This window comes from Amphiprion ocellaris, chromosome 2 (genome assembly GCF_022539595.1).
Source record: "Amphiprion ocellaris isolate individual 3 ecotype Okinawa chromosome 2, ASM2253959v1, whole genome shotgun sequence".
Classification (NCBI taxonomy): Eukaryota; Metazoa; Chordata; class Actinopteri; family Pomacentridae; genus Amphiprion; species Amphiprion ocellaris.
This window is the reverse complement of record NC_072767.1, coordinates 19,312,641-19,331,263: the sequence shown is the minus strand read 5'-3', so window position 1 is coordinate 19,331,263 and position 18,623 is coordinate 19,312,641. Positions and strand designations below refer to the sequence as shown.

The 18,623-nt window shown below is 41.2% G+C and overlaps 1 protein-coding gene across 2 annotated transcripts; it reads left to right on the top strand.

Moving 5' to 3' along the window:
• The first annotated feature begins 3,356 nt into the window (after positions 1-3,356).
• On the top strand, positions 3,357-18,539 carry LOC111578992 (transmembrane protein 125). 2 transcript variants are annotated; one of them, XM_023286034.3, is made up of 4 exons: positions 3,357-3,639; positions 7,950-8,032; positions 8,545-9,994; positions 15,279-18,539. In XM_023286034.3, the coding sequence occupies exon 4, from the start codon at positions 15,738-15,740 to the stop codon at positions 16,434-16,436; it is 699 nt and encodes a 232-aa protein (XP_023141802.1). In that variant the 5' UTR covers positions 3,357-3,639; positions 7,950-8,032; positions 8,545-9,994; positions 15,279-15,737; the 3' UTR covers positions 16,437-18,539. The 2 variants fall into 2 exon arrangements, with proteins under 2 accessions (XP_023141802.1, XP_023141801.1); XM_023286033.3 differs by lacking the exon at positions 7,950-8,032 and having other exon boundaries at positions 3,365-3,639.
• The last annotated feature ends 84 nt before the right edge of the window (positions 18,540-18,623 follow it).

Sequence of the window (18,623 nt, the reverse complement as noted above, 5' to 3'; positions counted from 1 at the left end):
ACGGACAGTTAACTGTTCACTTTGACAGAAAACACATTACCAAACAGCAGCAGTCAAAGGGTGAAATGCATGAGAGGCATGACCAGATACCTGATAGTTTTGCTGAAAACATTGTGAACATTTAACAAATATTTGTGTCTAGCTTGTGTCATGAACCAAGAAATGCGGCTCTTACAAATGATTTACTTCACATTTTAAGAGGTAGACATTATAAACAATATCAAAGACTGACAATACCAAATGAGAATAAAAGATGGGAACAAGTAATGGCACTGAACAGATTCAAATTAAAGTGTTGTAACTGTAGCAGATGAAAGACGTTTCTAATAAAAACTGGTCTCTGCGTATCAAAGTTACATAATAAGATATTTTTCTATAAAAACAACCCCTTCTTGCCTTGAAATGCCTTACATGTAACTCTACATTGTTCTGTGATCTACATAACCTCCGCCTCTCTCTACTGAAACTTCTTTATTTGCTGCAGCTCAAGCACACCAGCTCACCAGTGACTCTGCTCAAACACTGTAAAGCTACTATAAGCTACACATTGGAACTGTAATACTGGAGCAACTGAGAAACTAATTCAGAAGAACAATACATAAAGCTCACCCTGCAAGTTAACAGGATTGGATCCTTAAGTTTATAATGTGTGGAAACCTGGAAGTCTGAATCTTTGTGAGACTGTCATCAGTACACTGCAGTTACACGGTGGAAATACTCAGCTCTGACAGTGGCTGTTTATTTCAGTCATGATGTGTCTTCATGCTCATAAAAAACACCATATGGAAATGTTAACATGGTATAATTTTCAGTGGAGGGGTTCTTTAATACATCACAATACGCTGTGCTCATTCCATCTGAGCACAAGGGACAGTGAAGATGGTTGTATCTTGCTCTTCCCGCTCTCATTTTAGGAATTAAACACCTCTAAATCTAACCTCAGAAGTATTTTCCTTTCCACTGGAGCCATAAAATGTTATCTTTGCATTACCTCAATTATGGTGCATCATGAGGCTACAGAGGAGCTAAATGGATATGAGGTACTCTCCTGGCAGAGTCAAATAAAATCAATCAATAACAGCCTTTGTGTCAGAGATGCTATGATCAATGTGTTATGTTGCAGGTAGCCTATTTATTAGAAGGAACGATTGACTGACAAGTCATTTTTATCCAAACAGTTGGAATGGTTTGCATACTGAGTACTGCAATGAGAAATTAGTGTTCAGACATGTGTGATGTACAAATAAGAAGGTAACAGAGTTCTTGCATCCAGCTACACTCCCACATTCACACTCTCACATTCACAATATTGTATCCATCCCACACAACTCCACTAATCGGTTCCTGTGGCTTTGGTCTATAAATAAAACTTCTCTGTCTGCACATGCCATTCTGTGGTAGCACCACAATAAGTAACAGTGAATGAAGTACTTGATCTAATTTTGGATCGTGGCCCTGAAGAGGATGAAAATATCGAACCTGAAGAAGAAGAAGGGCTGGAAGGCTGTGCTGCAAGAAGGAAACCTGCTGAAAGGCTGAACATGATCCAGACTGAATAATCAACAGATGAGAAGGCCTGAGTTGATATAATGCCATAATACGATGTGATGTTAATGAATGCATGCTGTTCACAACCACGCAAACATGCTTATTTTTTGTTTCTTCTGCAGTTTTGTTGAGGTATGAATCACCCATTTACAATGTACAATAAATTTCCAGGATAGCTATCTGAACAGTGGGTAAAGCCAGCCTCAGTTTTTTTGTTTCATTTTGTTGGCATATTCGTGACAAAGGTTTTTACAAACTGGATTTTGGATATCTCTTTATATCCCTCCATCAATCAGAAAATACAGCCAGAAAAAAATCTATGTTTACTATGTTTTAGGAATAAAATGTTCTGTATATCAGGCTGTGAATGATATATTATCAAACCCCTCAGTATAAACCTTCAGAATATAGATACAAAACTATATCTGGAAAGTTTGGTGGATATAATACTGAAGTAAGGATTTCTGGTTCAGACTATGAGGAAAACTCATTTAGAAAAAACAGCCTTTATAGACATGCTTCACACAAAAAGAGACAAAATGTAGTGAAACAAACTTCCAAATATGTATTTTGTTATTTTGCATGCTTTTGTTTTACAAGACGTGTCAAAAAGAATGGTATCCCAAAATGTCAAAATTAGCCAATGCATGAAAAACAATGCTGTCAGTAATGTGTCGCCTTAAACGTTATATTGCAGTGGGGATGAAGCTGATGAGGAAGAATGTACGATATGATCAGAACAGGAATAACAACATTATATTCCTGTAAGTAATAAATGGTCGAGAAACATAAAAGTCTCCACATGTTATGACCAGTTATACATAGGAACATACAGCTATTATAGGAACATGAACAGATGAGGCAGCAGAAGTTAATATAATACCATAATACCACTGGATGTATGTGAATGCATGCAGGTCCAAACCAAACACAAAGACTTTTCATATTTCCTATAGATCTGAATGTGTTTCAGCTTGTGATAGACAGTAAATTGTTCACAGGGGTTTATGTCATCTCTGACAAGAACTAGAAAGTGGATGGAAGGAAAAATTACTATTACTTTAGGGTGTCAGTCAAACCAGTCTTTTGAGTTGCTCTGGAATGTATTTGAATCATGCTTTGGTAAAATGTCAAAAAGTATGATAGATAGATAGATAGATAGATAGATAGATAGATAGATAGATAGATAGATAGATAGATAGATAGATAGATAGATAGATAGATAGATAGATAGATAGATAGATAGATAGATAGATAGATAGATAGATAGATAGATAGATAGATTTAAAACATCTTCTTTAAGTAGGGATGAATTTGAACCTGAACATAAGGGTTGAGAAAACAAAAAATGAAAGATTAACTGATAAGATTCACTTTCACAAATATCACAAATAAAGCTGACAGAACTATGAAACCCAAGACAAACCAATATGACCGACAGAGGCTCAGCTAAAGGGCACTGTAATGACACTGTGTTCCTTTAAGTGATATGTGGCAGAAAAACTTTAAGGTCACCGCATGTTCTGACCCTATTGCTAATCGATGATGACTGTATTGATATTATATCAATCTGTTATTAATGACTGCGGTCGTTATTGATCAGCCTATTGATCAGCTGTGACATTGGACTGGATGGGTTAAACCACTGCTGCTGTCAAAGTAACCACCTCCAGCTCCGATGTCCAGAGAGGCTTTCATTTATCAGATCTCAGATGTGTGTGTGTGTGTGTGTGTGTGTCAGGTGCTGGACTCCCCACGGAGACCCGGGGCGGTGCGGAGGTCGGCTCGCCGCCTCTCTGTCCCCTCCCATCGGCGTCCCCTGCCGCCGTGCTCGGCCACACCTGCATTAAACGGGGGAAGTCCGTCCGGCGGAGCGGCTCAGAGACCGACGGAGCTGCAGAGAGAGCGGAGGCTGCAGGAGGAGCTCATCACTCTGGACCAATCTGATCTAAAACAGAGGGTGAGGGTATGAACCGACACACCGGCCGAGAGACTTTGTGATCGCGGACACAAGCTGGGATTAAGACCGCAAACAGACCGGAGCAGCTCGGTACGGACTGACAGACCTCCAGTGAGCGGCTGAGCGCACAGGTAAGACTGGCTGCTGATAAACACGATCCACAGACTGGAGTTGCTCTATTCCAACTTTTTCATCAGATAGTTCCTATATGTGAACACTTTTAAGTGCTAAATCATCCACGTCCTCTTATTCCCAACCGAAAACAACAACAATATACACACTGATTTATTAAAATCATCAAATTATGGATACCTTTACCTGGTTACCAATAACCCAGTGAATTTATAGACTACCAAACTTTATAGACTATTGTACATGATTTATTATAATAATTATTATCAAATACGCCACCACTTAATATGTATGTTTGTCTTAAATCTCCCTTAAACCCACCTTTCCTTTTTCATTTACCTCCATGTTTTTATCTTTAAACTGTAGCAAAGTGTTTATTTCTTTAATAGGAACCTGTCACACTTGTGATCTAAGTCATCCTAAGTGCTATAATGAAAGGCAGCCTCGGTTGTTTGTACTGCAAAGCTCAGCCACAATAAATATTAATAGATTTTTCAAAGACAAAAGCCATAATTTTTTGCCCATGCGGTGTACCGTCCTAATGTGTAACTGAATATGAAGTCAAAGTGATACGTTAGACTGGCTTCAGAAGCAATAATATCACACAAAGACGTCTATTCATTATGAATTCAACTTGTTAGAGAAAACGACTGTCTATTAATTTCAGTACTGGTGCCTCTTTTTCCACTATTTGTTTATGTGCTCAGGGTTTGCCCCAGGAAGAATGATTTGTCTATTTTGCCTTCATTTAAAACAAGGAAGTGAGACATGTTGACATTGTATCACACCCTAACCTTTGCACCAGCGGGATGTCCTGCAGCCACTGAGTGCAGACAACAGTGAAGGCCTCAGATATTCTGTAGCTCATCAATTCATAGGGTTACTGTCATATACTCAGAGATCAGGGATTTGCTGCAATGTGGAAAATCTATAAACCACATACAAAGGAAGTGTTGTTGGAGCTGGATTCAAGTTATTGCTACTGGAACAGATCAATGCGCTGTTCAGGCGTGACCCCATTGTGCAGCTTTGCTCATACAGATCTGCTGTAACTATAACCTAAAGACCAGAGATTGAATCATGACAGTGCATCTGGAGCAGGCTACATGCTGTCGCTCTCACTGTACCAAAAACACTTCAAGGATCTTTTAGGATGAGGTCTAACACTTAAAAGCAAGTCAGGCTGAAAACAACATGTGATAGACCTCGTTAGGAAAGAGCCTGAAGTCAACACAGAGCGCAGGATGTAAGAGCAGAAGGGGAAAAACAAAGTGAGCCAGTGATTGAATCTGTGGATGACCGTGCAGGCTGCTGGAGTTATGGGAGCTGTGTATAGGTTGTGTGTGTGTGTCTGTCTGTGTGTCTGTGTGTGTGTGTGTGTGTGACATGGACACACAGTGCAGAAGAGAGTAGGCCAGAATCTTAAATACTCTCGACAGGCTTTTTTTTCTGTTTGTTTTTTTCTTTTTCACAGTCAGCAGATGCACACAGTCAAACATGCTGTAAGTCATCAATAGCAGCTGTAATGATCACGTCCTCTTCTGTCCCTGGGCGTAACACACACCCACCCACCCACCAATAAGCATAATCAATTCAGGTCAGTGTGGGGGGAGTTGGGAAAAGATTACATTTACTGTTTGTGCTCAGAAAAAAAGTTTCTCATTTTTTTGTACTCATCTCAAATCACAACTTTAAGTCGCTTTATACAAGATTTTTCATCACAAGACTCACAGGCAATAGCCACGCACTGATGTTAGGTTATATTATGCTACTACTATTTGCTTGGCAAGCAGCACAGCCTCCAGGAAGTTGAACAAGATAATAATGCAATACATGGCAACCTGAAAACGAAAGACGAAATGATATGCCGATCTGTAAATTTTACTAATGCAATGGTATACAGATTTTGCTACCTTTATCTTTAAGAAAAAATAGCCAGTTGCTGGTTCTAGGTTTAAACTTACCATTTAAATATGAGTGTCAGGCTTTTATTCTAGAAAGAAAGCAAATAAACATCAAACTGCTTCTCTAAGGTATCACAAAAATTTTCCTAAGTGGGCATGGATGTCTGCAGCCAACCAAATCTCAAGACAGTCAGTTCAATAAGTAGTTTCAGAGTTGTTTCTAAAGACTATATATATTAGATGGGCTAAGCCTCTGAGCTGAAAGAGTGAAGCCAATGAAGAAATATTCCTTAAACCCGTATTCTCTCTAACAGCCAGCAGGGGGCAACTCCTCTAGTTGCAAAAAAAGGTCAATTGTATAGAAGTTTATGAGAAAATGATCATTTCTGACTTGTTTTACTACCTCAGTAAACATTGTCCTTAAGAGTTTATAGTCTCAATTGCTAGTTTCTTATCCCATGCAATGAAGTATTGTGTTTGTTTTGTTATTTATGGTCCCATTTGGAAAAAACAGACTATAAAGCAGGGTGTGTTTTATTGCGTGGCTACCTTGACAAGTCACTAATGTGTGCACGTACTCTCCTCTAGCTCTCATCAAGATGCAGTGGGCAAATTCCAAAGTCATGGCTTTAAAACTGTAGTCCACAAACCATTGGGTGACATCATGGTGACTACATCCGTCTTTTATATACAGTCTGTGAAGATTGTATATTTGTCTCTATATGTGAAGTAACAAATATCCTGGTGGCACAAGTGGGAAAGTCAGAGGATCGTCGTTTTCATCGTCCTCTGGAAACGTGAATGTCTACAGATACAAAATTTCAAGGCTAGAAAGCTTCAACATAAGATACGATGCTGCTGTAGTATTGAAACATCAGTTAAGTCGCTCAACGAGTGAGACAGAGAGCCAGACACTGAGCCAGCCATCCCATTCATTACAATCATTATCACCAGACAGCCAGTATCAAATTAGAATATGCTGAGCATCACCTCTAAATCCACAAGAGGAGGGGAGCAGGGTTACAAAAACAAAGACAAGAGGAAAAAAGAAAAGGTAGCCTCTTTCCCGTCGTCAGCATGAGTGAAGCAGGAGGAGACCAGCATGTTAATTGGTGATTTGATTAGCGTTTTAATATTGCAGCTGTGCACAACAAGGGAAGGCAAACGGCCGGCCAGAGGTTTTTCCTTTTTTTTTCTTCTTTTTTTTTTTTAAATCAACACTAACTTCTCAACTTCAGGGACCGGCGGCGTTATTACACAGCTTCATCATTATGCATGCCATTCAGTTAATATCCTCCAACTCTGAAAAGAGGGTGTTTCTGCTCTCTTCTTTGCTAATGGAGACAGTTTGACGGAAGCAGAAATATTCAAGCCATTTTGAAATGCGCTCAGCATTTAAGATCCCCATTTGGCTCCTGTTGTACACAAGTGGCTGAATGGAGTCCACAGGCTGTGTAGAGCTGAACTAGGCTGGGCTACATTTTTGTCAGCAGCAGTGTGTGCCACCACTGAGAGGGAGGAAGCTCTATTTAAAAAGAGGGAAATGCCATATGCCCTATTAGATAACAAGTTTGGCCTTTTTTGCAAATGTGTTTGGAATATCTGAGCCGTGACTGTTAACCCGTGTTTGTGTTGGGGATTAACAGTGCTCACGTATTTCGCTGCAGCTGATGAACAGATGCATTTTTAATGTCGGAAATGATGGCAAGTAAATACGAGAAGGAATGAGGAGGGTGATGACAATGGAATTTTGCGGAGAAAGCAATGTGCACACCGCAGCATGAAAGCAGGTGCAGGGTGCTGTGTGTATTGTATGCATTATGCCACGGAGGCTTTGAGTCAGGCAGCCTTTTACCCGGATCCCAACCTCTACCCCATGCACACCTCTCTCTCTCTGCAACACCAAAACACCAGAGCAGACAGCAGACAGAAGAGATAAGAAGTAGCCACATAAAATTGCTCGGGTGGTGAGACAGAGAGGGAGATGAGCAAGGTGGAAGAAAGGAGGAGAGGAGTGGAAAGCTGGCAAGATAAGGAGAGGTAGGAGGGGAAACAGATGGAGATGAGGATGTTTGTGTGTGGAGAAGGTGTCACGGGGGGGGAGGGAAGGTCTTGGCTGGTCGTGCCGGTCAGGATGATATCGTGCCATAAGCTGAGAAATTAGCTCGCTCGGGAAGGGAGGAATTAAACCACCTGAGAGGGCCGACTGAAAGGGGAGGGATGTGTTTGTAGTCTGCAATATCAATAACCCTTAAGAATTAGAGGCTCCAGCCACACTAGCAGCTCAGTGAGGCTGATAAACGGAACATTAGGTTGCTAAGATAGTGATATTGGTAAATATAGCGTTTATAGCTAATTTGCACCGAAGTGCAGCTGGGGCTAATGGGAATTTCATGAATTTACAGGTATTTGGTGATAACTGAAGTAAACCTTTAATCAGAAGTGGATGCTGGATGAAAATTTGAGGAATCACCAAAACTCCTGAGGGGTACGTGAATGCCAGAAGTAAATTTATAGCAATCTATCCAAGAGTTGTTGAGACTTTTCAACAAAAACTGAAAAGTTCCACCCAATTGTAGTGTCAAAACTGAAATTCTAGAAGTAGTAGAAGTAGTAGTCTTGAACCAAGGTTGCCATCAATGTTGACGTCACCTGTGTGGCTAAAAAGAAACCACTAGTTTGTGAGAAAACGTTCATGGCTGCAACGTCTTAATGATCCTGTTGAGGGGCTCATCTGTGCTTCCTCTCCCTTCATAATGTGCAAGTGCCTCATTTTAATTAAGCCTGTAAATCAGGATGATAATCACACATCTCCACTTTAAGCGTCTTTGAGATGTGAACTAAAAGCACTTGCTTTCGGAGAGGATATAAGTAAAATTCGCCTTCAGAGTAGGGGAGGAATAAATATGTAAGCCCTCTAAGGTGAGCCATAGGGGCGAGGTTACAGTACAGTTTGTGCAGCTGATCTGAAAGTCTTTTCTTTCTCTCTTTCTGTCTTAGGTTTTCCCTTGTGATCCCTGACAGAGCGAGGACAGTGACACTGACTCGGCCATTGTCTCCTCTCTGTTTCCGGACAGAGTGAGGCTCCCAGAGTGCCTCGGCTGTCCATTGTGACTGGAGAAGAAAGAAAGATCCAGCTTGTCTGCATAAAGACCTATTCAGCATCATTTCTCTTTGCCAGCTACATTTGCTACACCGAGAGGAACAGTGAATTCTCAGCACTATCCGTAGCCGCGAGCCTTTCCGTCCACCCTCAACCCCTTCTCTTCCCACCCCCTAATCCCTATCCCACATCCCTGAGCCCCTTCCCAGTTCCCAGCCCCGGCTTCAGCCTCAACGCCTGCCCCGTTCCCAGATGACAGCTCGGAAACATCCGTTACCCTCCCACTCCGCACGAGCCTTCTTTCCTCTCCCTCCAGCCCCCGTGGCGCTTGGCACCGATGCCCATCACATAGACAGATGGAGCCAACCCTGACCCCTCTCCTCGCCCGTGGGGACGCCAAGAGAATCAACGCCTGACTAGAGGAGAGGGGGTGGGTGTGAGCGTGAAGGGGGAGACAGGAAGGAGAGTATTGCTTTGTCACTACGGCAACACATCGCCTGAACTCCAATGGACTCCCCTTCAGCCCGACCCGAGGCACTCGAGTAAAAACGCACACAGCAGGAAATTCAGCAACGGGAGCAGAAGGACCTCATGTTTTTTCCCCCTTAAGGGGTGCCTGACATATTTTCGCTTTGATCATTTGGCAGAGATATCTTGTTTCGTTGTTTGTTTGGAACCGAGATGTGAACATTGACAAAGTTCTAAATATTTGAAGGAATCGGGAAATCACAAATTCTGAAGGAAAGCCTCAGTCTAAAGCACTGCTGAAGTTTCATTCTAAGCCCTGTGCATCTTCTTCCCTTTAGCCTCCGAGATCCAAATGGATTAATGACAGCTGCAATTGGCTGGCAAGACTATTCCCTTTTTTACTTTCAAATCCAAGCAGTCCACTTTTTTTTCATTGTGTTTTGCCACCTGAATAAAGCAGAAGAGGAAGTTTTTCTCTGACAGCGAGAAGGAACTACATGTCAAAGCTCCCTTGGATGTACACGTATGACTTTGTCTGCCACAAGCCGCAACATCCGGCATCTCACTTTAGCTAAACACCCAGACATCCACTTTGTGTTGGAGCATTTGCTGTTTCATTCTCCTGACAAAACGTCTCACCTGAGGCCCTGCATTTTTTACAACAAGCAAGATTTTGCCAACTCCTCTTTCCTTGGATGTTGTTGTTGCTGTCTTCAAACCTCCTCTGCTGATCGACATTCTGATTAGCATATAATGCCAGACAACCAATTTTAACAGAACCACGCATCAACAATAAAATGAGGCACTAATGGCCGGTGAAATGAATTCAGCTGGCCAACATAACAGAGGGGGGAATACCGGAGTCCCAAAGCTTCCCAGGTAATTGGAGTGCAGTATACTGTTTTTTACTGTCAAGCACAGCTCCTCTGGTGACCTTGCAGGCTGAAAACTTAGAGCAGGCAGACGCAGCGAAAGAGACAGAGAATGATACTGTCTGTCCGAGGTTTACAATTACAGTGTCTTTGGGATTTTCATCATTACTTTTGGTGCATTAGCATAACAGAGAATGTTTGGACTGTTAGTGTCAGCCCTTCTTCAGTCATTTCAGTTTTTACTGCAGGGCTGAGCGTCCACGACACACTTATTATTCCCGTCACTTAAAAAGAAAGTCATTTAGGATTTTCTTCAGACGTTGTGTCTTCAAATAAATTGCGATAATCATCACAAGTGCAGCTTTCTATAGCTTCTGTGAGCTACCTCAGACAGTGAAATATGCTGATATAATCATCCATTTTTGATGAGTAAGTTAACAGCTCCAGCAACATTCATAGTTCATAGCACAAGTTGGGATCTAAATTAAGAGATAAATGGGATTGTCAGTAACACCGTTTGTTGACTTGTTTGTTTTTGCAGTCAGATACAGTAGTACATCTGATGTATATTTTATGAATATGCACGGTATTGTGGGAGTGTGAAAATTCACAGCTAAAGTGTGAAGATTCATTGTAAGATATAATGTACTGAAGGTTTTAGTGTGCAGGTGTAAAACCACTGAAATGTTTCATTCCCAGCTTTTTAGATATTGGACAACAGCAATCAAGTAATTGTTTTTGCATAATTTTTCTTTTTCACCATCTGTGTCAGAGCGTATCAGGTTCGAGGACCACAATTTTAGTTTAAAGCAAAGACTTCTCCCAGGCTTCTTTTAGGGCTGCATGACATCAACATTTTTTGTTGCTTGATAAATAAAGAAAACTTGCACAGTTCTCATTTTCAAAGCCAGTCTACAGGAGAAGTCTGTCTCATCTTAGATTTTTTTTCTTTATTTACTTTTTTTTTTTTTTTAACATGAATGCTCCACATATGCACAGCTAAACTAATGAGGACCTGGGGAGAGACACTGAATAGAAGGATTTGGTTGGGGAGAAAAACAACACAACACCACTTGTTGGGTTGTACAATGAATTAAATATTAATAACAATCATGATTTTGGCTTCTGACAATTAGATGAACATGTTCGACTGCATTAAAATGCTCCATTCATAGCTCAAAACAGCCTGGGTAGACAAAAGTGTTTTGTTTCAGCTGGGTAAATCTGAGACTGAAACACCTCATTTCACTCTATTTAAAGTGATTTTGAGTCACACACCTGCCTGAGCTGTGTGCTGCAGTAACTGAGTGGAAACTAGAGGCTTTTCTGAGCACACAATGTAGAAATGAAAGCAATGCTCTGTTTATTTAAATGTGGAAGTGAAGCAAATTATTTTGTCTTTACAATCAGTGAATTGTTTTGAAAAGTAATTGTGATCTCAATATTGATCAAAATGGCTGTGATTATCAATTTGGCCATCATCATGTAGCTGTAGTCAGTCGTATGGAAATATTTCAACTACAGAACAATCATGTTGACCAAAAACAGGTATATTTTCAACAGTGACTTGCAGTGACTTAAATCGTCAACACAACTAATTTGTTTGACGATTTAATCAGTGCCACACAGCTCTGCAAAGCCAGATATGAATGAAATCCAAAGCAAAAAAAAAAAAAGTATTTTGGATATCTTCGTCAGTTTTACACCATATGAGAAAGATTCAAAACAGTCGCACTCAAAATCCATCCATCCATTATCTATACACTGCTTAATCCTCATTAGGGTCATGAGGGGCTGGAGTCTATCCCAGCTGACTTAGAGTGAAGGCAGGGGACACCCTGGACAGGTCACCAGTCTATCACAGGGCTACATGTAGAGACAAACAATCACTCTCACATTCACATCTACGGACAAGAGTCTTTACGCTCTTTAGAGTCACCAATTAACCTGAGCATTTTTTTTGGACTGTGGGAGGAAGCCAGAGTACCTGGAGAAACCCACGCATGCACAGGAAGAACATCCATAGAGAAAGATCCCAGGAAGGCGAACCAGGGATCTTCTAGCTGCAAGGTGACAGTGTTAATCACCGAGACGCTTTGCAGCCCCACACTCAAAATATGTCAGTACAATCACAAAATATATCAGATTTTTCTCAACTATTTAGCATTTTATATGCAGACAAACTCATTCAGGAATGATTCATTCTTTCCAGACTGAGTCATCTGGTGATTTTTTTTCCATACATACATGAAAGAAAAGCTTTTTTTTCAGTGAAGACAAAATTAAATTAGTCAAATACAGTCCAGACATTGTTAATGTGGTAAATGACTATTCTAGCTGGAAACAGCTGGTTTTTAATGGAATATCTCCATAGGGGTACAGAGGAACATTTCCAACAACCATCACTCCTGTGTTCTAATGCTACATTGGGTTAACTAATCATGTTGAAAGACTAATTGATGATTAGAAAACCCTTGTGCAATTATGTTAGCACATGAATAAAAGTGTGAGTTTTCATGGAAAACATGAAAATGCCTGGGTGACCCAAAACTTTTGAATGGTAGAGTACATTGCGAAAAAACGAAATAATGCAATGTATTAATTTTTTTTTGTAATTCCATGCAGCCGTGCTTTCTTTGATATTTTTTATTTACTTTTACTTTTTATTTACTTCTGAGCCCTTTGTGACTGTAATTCCAGATGAGCAGAGCACTGTGGTCCTTGGAAAAACTGACTTGTGTTGTGTAAATTGTTTGTGCCTTTGTACCTGCTTTCTATAACTTAAAAGGAGACCAGTGGAGAGTGAAGCAGTGAGTCAGTGCTTTTGTAGAGATATTTATGAGGCCAATATGACACGGCTGATATGACGAGAGTTTAGAGGTCATATAAGTGATAGAAGAGGAAAGGCAGACACAGTCCAGCAGTTCTGTCTCTGTGTGCACGTCTGTGGCTATCAGGCTGGAAGAAACACAACGTGAAGTGAGATATACTCGTGTCGTTAAAGGTTCGATTTCATCTTATGATCTCTGTTGCGTGCCATCGCCTCTCGCTCTATCATCCGGTTGTTTCCCTGCTTCTTGTTACTGGGGGCTATTTAATGAAACAGAAAGTAATGTTCCCTAAACAGAGTGAATCAAAGAGATAGTTTCAAAAACTCAATAACAAAGCTGTGGATGGTGCAGCAGCATCACATGTAATATTTTTGTCACCTTAACACCTTTGGTTCCTCAACCTCAGACACCAAAAATAAAAAACATTCACACACACACACACGCACACACACACGCACACACACACACCTCACTTTCTGTGCTATTTCTGTGGCCCCACCTGTCACCTGTGTGCTCAAACCAACTGGGATTAATTAGAGTCGACAAACATGCATACAAAAACACCTGCGTGCACACACACACACACACTGAAGATGCGCTTTCATCGCTGTGTTTTTGTGTGAAACACACACAGGTACATCATCAGTGAAAACACACGCTAACGGATATGTTTTTTTTTCAGTCTACACCCTTTACCACTCATTTACAACTGTTTACTCGTGCAAAAACGCACACACAGGCGCGCGCACTGTCACAATGCTCCATCAGATACAGGATGTGAAAAGCTTCCAGAGCAGTATGTTGCCAATAAACACCCTCCTCCTCTGCTGTAATTACCTCACTCTTCATTTCACACCTTGTGTATGCACCTCATATCTCCTCGTGTCACCATGTTATTGCTCTGCCTCAGTACAAGACAATACCTGTCCACACTAACAAGAAATGTGATGTTGCATTTAAAGTTTTTTCTATACAGCCGGCACAAAGAAATACATCAGAAATTAGTTTCTGCTGAATGGTTTCCAGTGCAGTAAATAAAAATAAAAAATCTCAAAACTGAATGCGAGATCATGTTTCACCTGCTCAGACTGACATATTTAAAAAAAAAATTTAGGGCCTTGTTTGTGTTAGCAAAAATCCACAGCCAATGAGGACAAGCTGTAACTGCTGTCAGCTTGTGTTGGGGGCGTTTGGGCTTATGCCGTGCACTGCTGACTTTGATAGAAATAAAGCCGCTGACAGGTTTTTAAAGACAAGCTGTCGACAGCCATAACCTTGAGGATGTTTGTTTGTGTGCGTACGTGCGTGTGCATGCTACATGTTTACATGATTGCATTATGGGGATGTGATGAGGTTACAAACTACAGTGCAGAGATCAGATATGCTGAGGTAAGGAAAAGACGTGGGGGAATTGAACACAGTAAGTCACATATAATGAACGTTCACCTGACAAGTGCTAAAACATGTAATGGTACAGTGTAGACAGTACACACACGAGAGAGAAAATCTACTGGACTCAAAGGACTGGGAGGATTCATCGAGTCAGCTAGCGTGGGCGTGTGTTTGGAAGGATAAAAGAAAGAAAATTTACATTTGTGCATTAGCTGTTTGATTTTGTGTGCAACTGTGTGGATGGGAATTGTTTATTCTATCGACAGCTGATGCTTCTTTTATCCAGCCGCCTCTGTAGTGGCAACTCATTACCATAGTGATAACGAGAGAAAGCAAAGGTTGCCGCCGTCAGCACACTAAGTTTTTTACATAGTCAAAACAGCAAGTTTGGTTTGTTCAGAGAAACTGTGTGAGAATGTGTGTGTGCAGCCATCTGTAATTTAGTTGATTTTATCCACCGCATATTGCAAAGTTACACAAACTTGAATTTAATTTAAAAAATCTACTTCACACTAAGTGGAATAGCACTGTCTCACTGACCTGTTTTGGCTGACAGTCTGTTACATCTCAGGTCAAACCCACCTTCAAAGAATAAGGGATCAGAAAAAACCCTCGTCGGTGAATAGCAAGTGTAGAACTTGCTTGAAGAGGGATTTTTAGCTGTTGTGAAGTTATTCTTTAACTCAGCCTGTTCAGCTCAGATCCTTCAAGGTGTACAAAGTAAACAGACATTCAGACTGCACCATTTGTTCAGAGAGCCTGAAAAGCTGAGAACAAAAAGGGTCCACATTTTAGTTCTAGTATAAAACAAGTCTGTTTAACTTGATGTAACTGAGATCAGCAAGACACAGCTGAAACTAGCTAGTTAAACCATGCCTTGCGGGGGAGAGCTGATGTAGGAGACCTGCATCTAGTTCTGTGCTATGATTTAATGTCTGGTAAGGAGCAGAATTTATGTACCAGCAAGTCATACAGTCGTTAACCACAGTCGTCTCTGACCGAGTTGCAGAGACGACACCCAGGAGCAAATAAACCTGCACTAATGAACACGTCTGTCTTATCTTCCAGGTGACTGCAACCACACTGCAAAACCAGACTGGACATTCTGTGGCTGTTTGGATCTTTTATTTTAATGCAGTAAGGACAATTTGGATCCATCTCTGTATTCAGTCATTTCAAGATAGAAGGGTCTGCAATCACAAAGTGCAAGAACCTGAACTGACTTTCTGAAACTGATCTATACAGACCAGTATGGATAAAACTACAACATACTGATCTCAATCAAGTGTTTTGAGACATTTAGTGAATTTCATTTATTTCTTCTGTAGACTTGCCACCAACTCTAGTCCCATTTGAGATTTTCAGGATAACATACTCATCAAATCCCCTAGATTTTCTGTAATCTTCTCCTTGTCCTGACAGACTTGTGGTAGTCATTGAAGAATCAAAGAAGGACTAAGGTTATCAGGTGAACTTTTTCTCCTTGGTGGTGGCGTCCTTATTCAGCAGGCTGGGAGTGTCAACAGGATGCCAGAATTGGACGACGTTCCCCCCTTGAGGGGAACCAGAGGCCATGATCTGGGCCTAAACGGTCCGGCAGACCCTGCTCAGATTCAGCACAGTATCCTGGAGGAGCAAGTGGAGCTGTGGTGGTTCAGAGATCCTGGGAAGTCTCTACTCTGCTATTGTGTCGCCGTGCTTCTGATCCTGGGCTGTGGACTGGGCGGCGTCGGCCTTCTTTCCACTACCACCAGTGTCTCGAGCGAATGGCGGTTGGGTGCAGGAACAGCCTTGTGCCTGCTCGCCCTCGGAGTGCTGCTCAAACAACTGCTCAGCTCAGCTGTGCAGGACATGAACTGTGTTCGAAGTCGACGGCGGATTGACATGTTAAAGAGTGGTGGTTTATCTGACCTACTAGTGGTTCTGATTACCGGACTGTCACTGTTGATCTGTGGAGGGGTTCTGCTTCGCTTGGCCCTGGCGAACCATATGCCTAAGCCTGGCCAAGCTCTCAATGACATGTACATCTCTGGAGTGGTTTTGCTGGCTGGAGGGGGGGCTGCGGTTGTGGGTGTTGGGATCTACTCTGTTGTGGTGGTCCTGCTTGAGAGGACAAGGCATGGACGAAGGTTGGTGGACCGAGTTTTGAATGTCTTCACTGTTTCAGGACACATGGACCGCCAGGCCCGCAGAGAGACTACCTCCAGTCTGGCTAACCTCATATGAGATGCAACCACAAGCTGTGTATTTTGAGCCCTGCCTCGACTAAATTAAAACAGGCTTTATGGCCAAATATTAGAAGAAATATGATTAAAACAAGATTCATAACTTATATGCTTGAGCTTTATCACAAACTGATTAGATTGTGTTTGAGACAAAAAGAGTTGAATCTGTAATATCTGCTCAGTGCAGATACTAGGCGTAGGCAGTCGAATTTCAGAGTAAAGATGTGGAAATTCAAGAGTAACACTTAAGAATTGATTGTTATGTGGCAATGCTCACAATGCAGCTTAAAGTATCTTAATTTATTTGTTTTTCTCCATGTGATTAGCATTTAATGTTCAGTATCTCTTACTCCATTCACATAGGACCAATGCCAAAATTGTGGTGGCAGTTTGCCTGAAGTAGTGTTTGTATACATGGCACCAACACAAAAGCATGGAGAACATACAGATAAGTGTGGCAGTTCAGATAAATGATAAGCACAGATTTTTATCTCGTATTAGTTTAACAGTCTGCAACTCAGTACAATTAAGCTGTAGTGGGAGCAAAGCCTATGCGTCTAAACTGATCAGTCACAACATTAAACCACCTGCCTAATATTGTGTAGTCCCCCTTGTAGTCAATCATGCCATGGACACGGATCCTCTGGGGGCAATGGATCCTGTGTGTTCTGCATGTTGTGGGATCAGGCTTGTTCCGGTTCATACAGTCGATGCTCCATCAGATTGGGATTTGGGGAATTTGGAGGTCAGGTAAACATCTTGGGCTCTCTGCTGTGTTCCTTTAGCTGCTCATGAACAGTTTTTGCAGTGTGCCGGGGTGCACTGTTTACTTGGGGATGCTGCTACATTGCAAAGTGCACGTGATCTGCATCAATAACTTGTCCACTGCAGGATCTTGCAGGCCATTTTAGAGTGGGCTGAACCTTGATAACCTTGTCAAATAACAATGTACTCCTCTGTAACATTGCCATCAATGATGTAAAATTCACCATTTAGGCTGACATAACAATCCATCTGTTGTTCTTTTTCGTACGTGCTCATCGAACATCCAGTAACTAAGGATTGCCTTTGTTTCTATTGAAACATGAATTACGGGGCTGTAAACATTCTCACCACCATGTGCCTGTTGCAGTTCCTGCTGTGGAATAACATCTAATGCTTAGGTATGTGGTACATGTCAAACTAACATCAACATGAATCCCTCAACCCAAGGTTTCTCTTGCGTTGTAGTAACATGATCAAGCTAATTGACTTCACCAGCCAGTGGTTTTAATGTTGTGGCTGGTCGGTGTATTTTTTAAGTAAAGATTACAAGAACTGTAAGCCTACAACATACCAAAACCTGTCTTGTTTTATAAAGGTGACATTATTTTTTTTGTTGGAGGGCAGCACATTCAAGATAATGTACCTGTTATTTACATCTATGATCTATCCTGTCAAAGTGACCTTGGACCACACATCTGACCACTACCTGCTCATTGATTGTAAGTTGTTGGTGATTTGAGCTGCGGCTGAATGGCTACAATGTAAAGGACAGGATACAGAGTGACTGTAGACGGGACAACATAAGTATGTAAGAATGTCCAAGCCGCAGTCCGTCCATGTTTACTAAAATGATATGAACACTCTAAGCTGATGAATTTAAGGGATTCTTTGACTGGTTCAATGATGCTTTCATCAATTTAATAATAATTTAACATACTTCATGCAGTAGAACTATAGTGTTTGTGACAGACTGTCAAAACTTCACTGTAATGTTAGACTGCCTGTACACATGACACACATGATTGTTGGAGAATTATATCACAGCACTTCAGAATGTATGGATAGTGTGTTTTTTTTTTTGTGCATCAACACAGTATTGTCTTAACTGTGAATCTTGCATCGCTTTATTGTTCTTATACCAGTGTTAATCAACATTTTTGATATTGTCACTGCATCAAATTCCTCTGTGTAATGTAAATTGGTCACTCATAGTGTTGGAATGACCACCAGGCTCTGTAGAGCTGTTTGAGTTCATTGTCTTTACTTTATGGTTCCGTCTCATTTTTCTCATTAGCCCCTGTTGGTAGTCAGTTTTATCATTAAAGTTCTGATAAACTCATTGTTCACCACGTACTCGCCACCAACAGATGAACTAACAAGCATCTTTCTGGACATCAAATCAGGAAAATGGCTGTTGGACTTC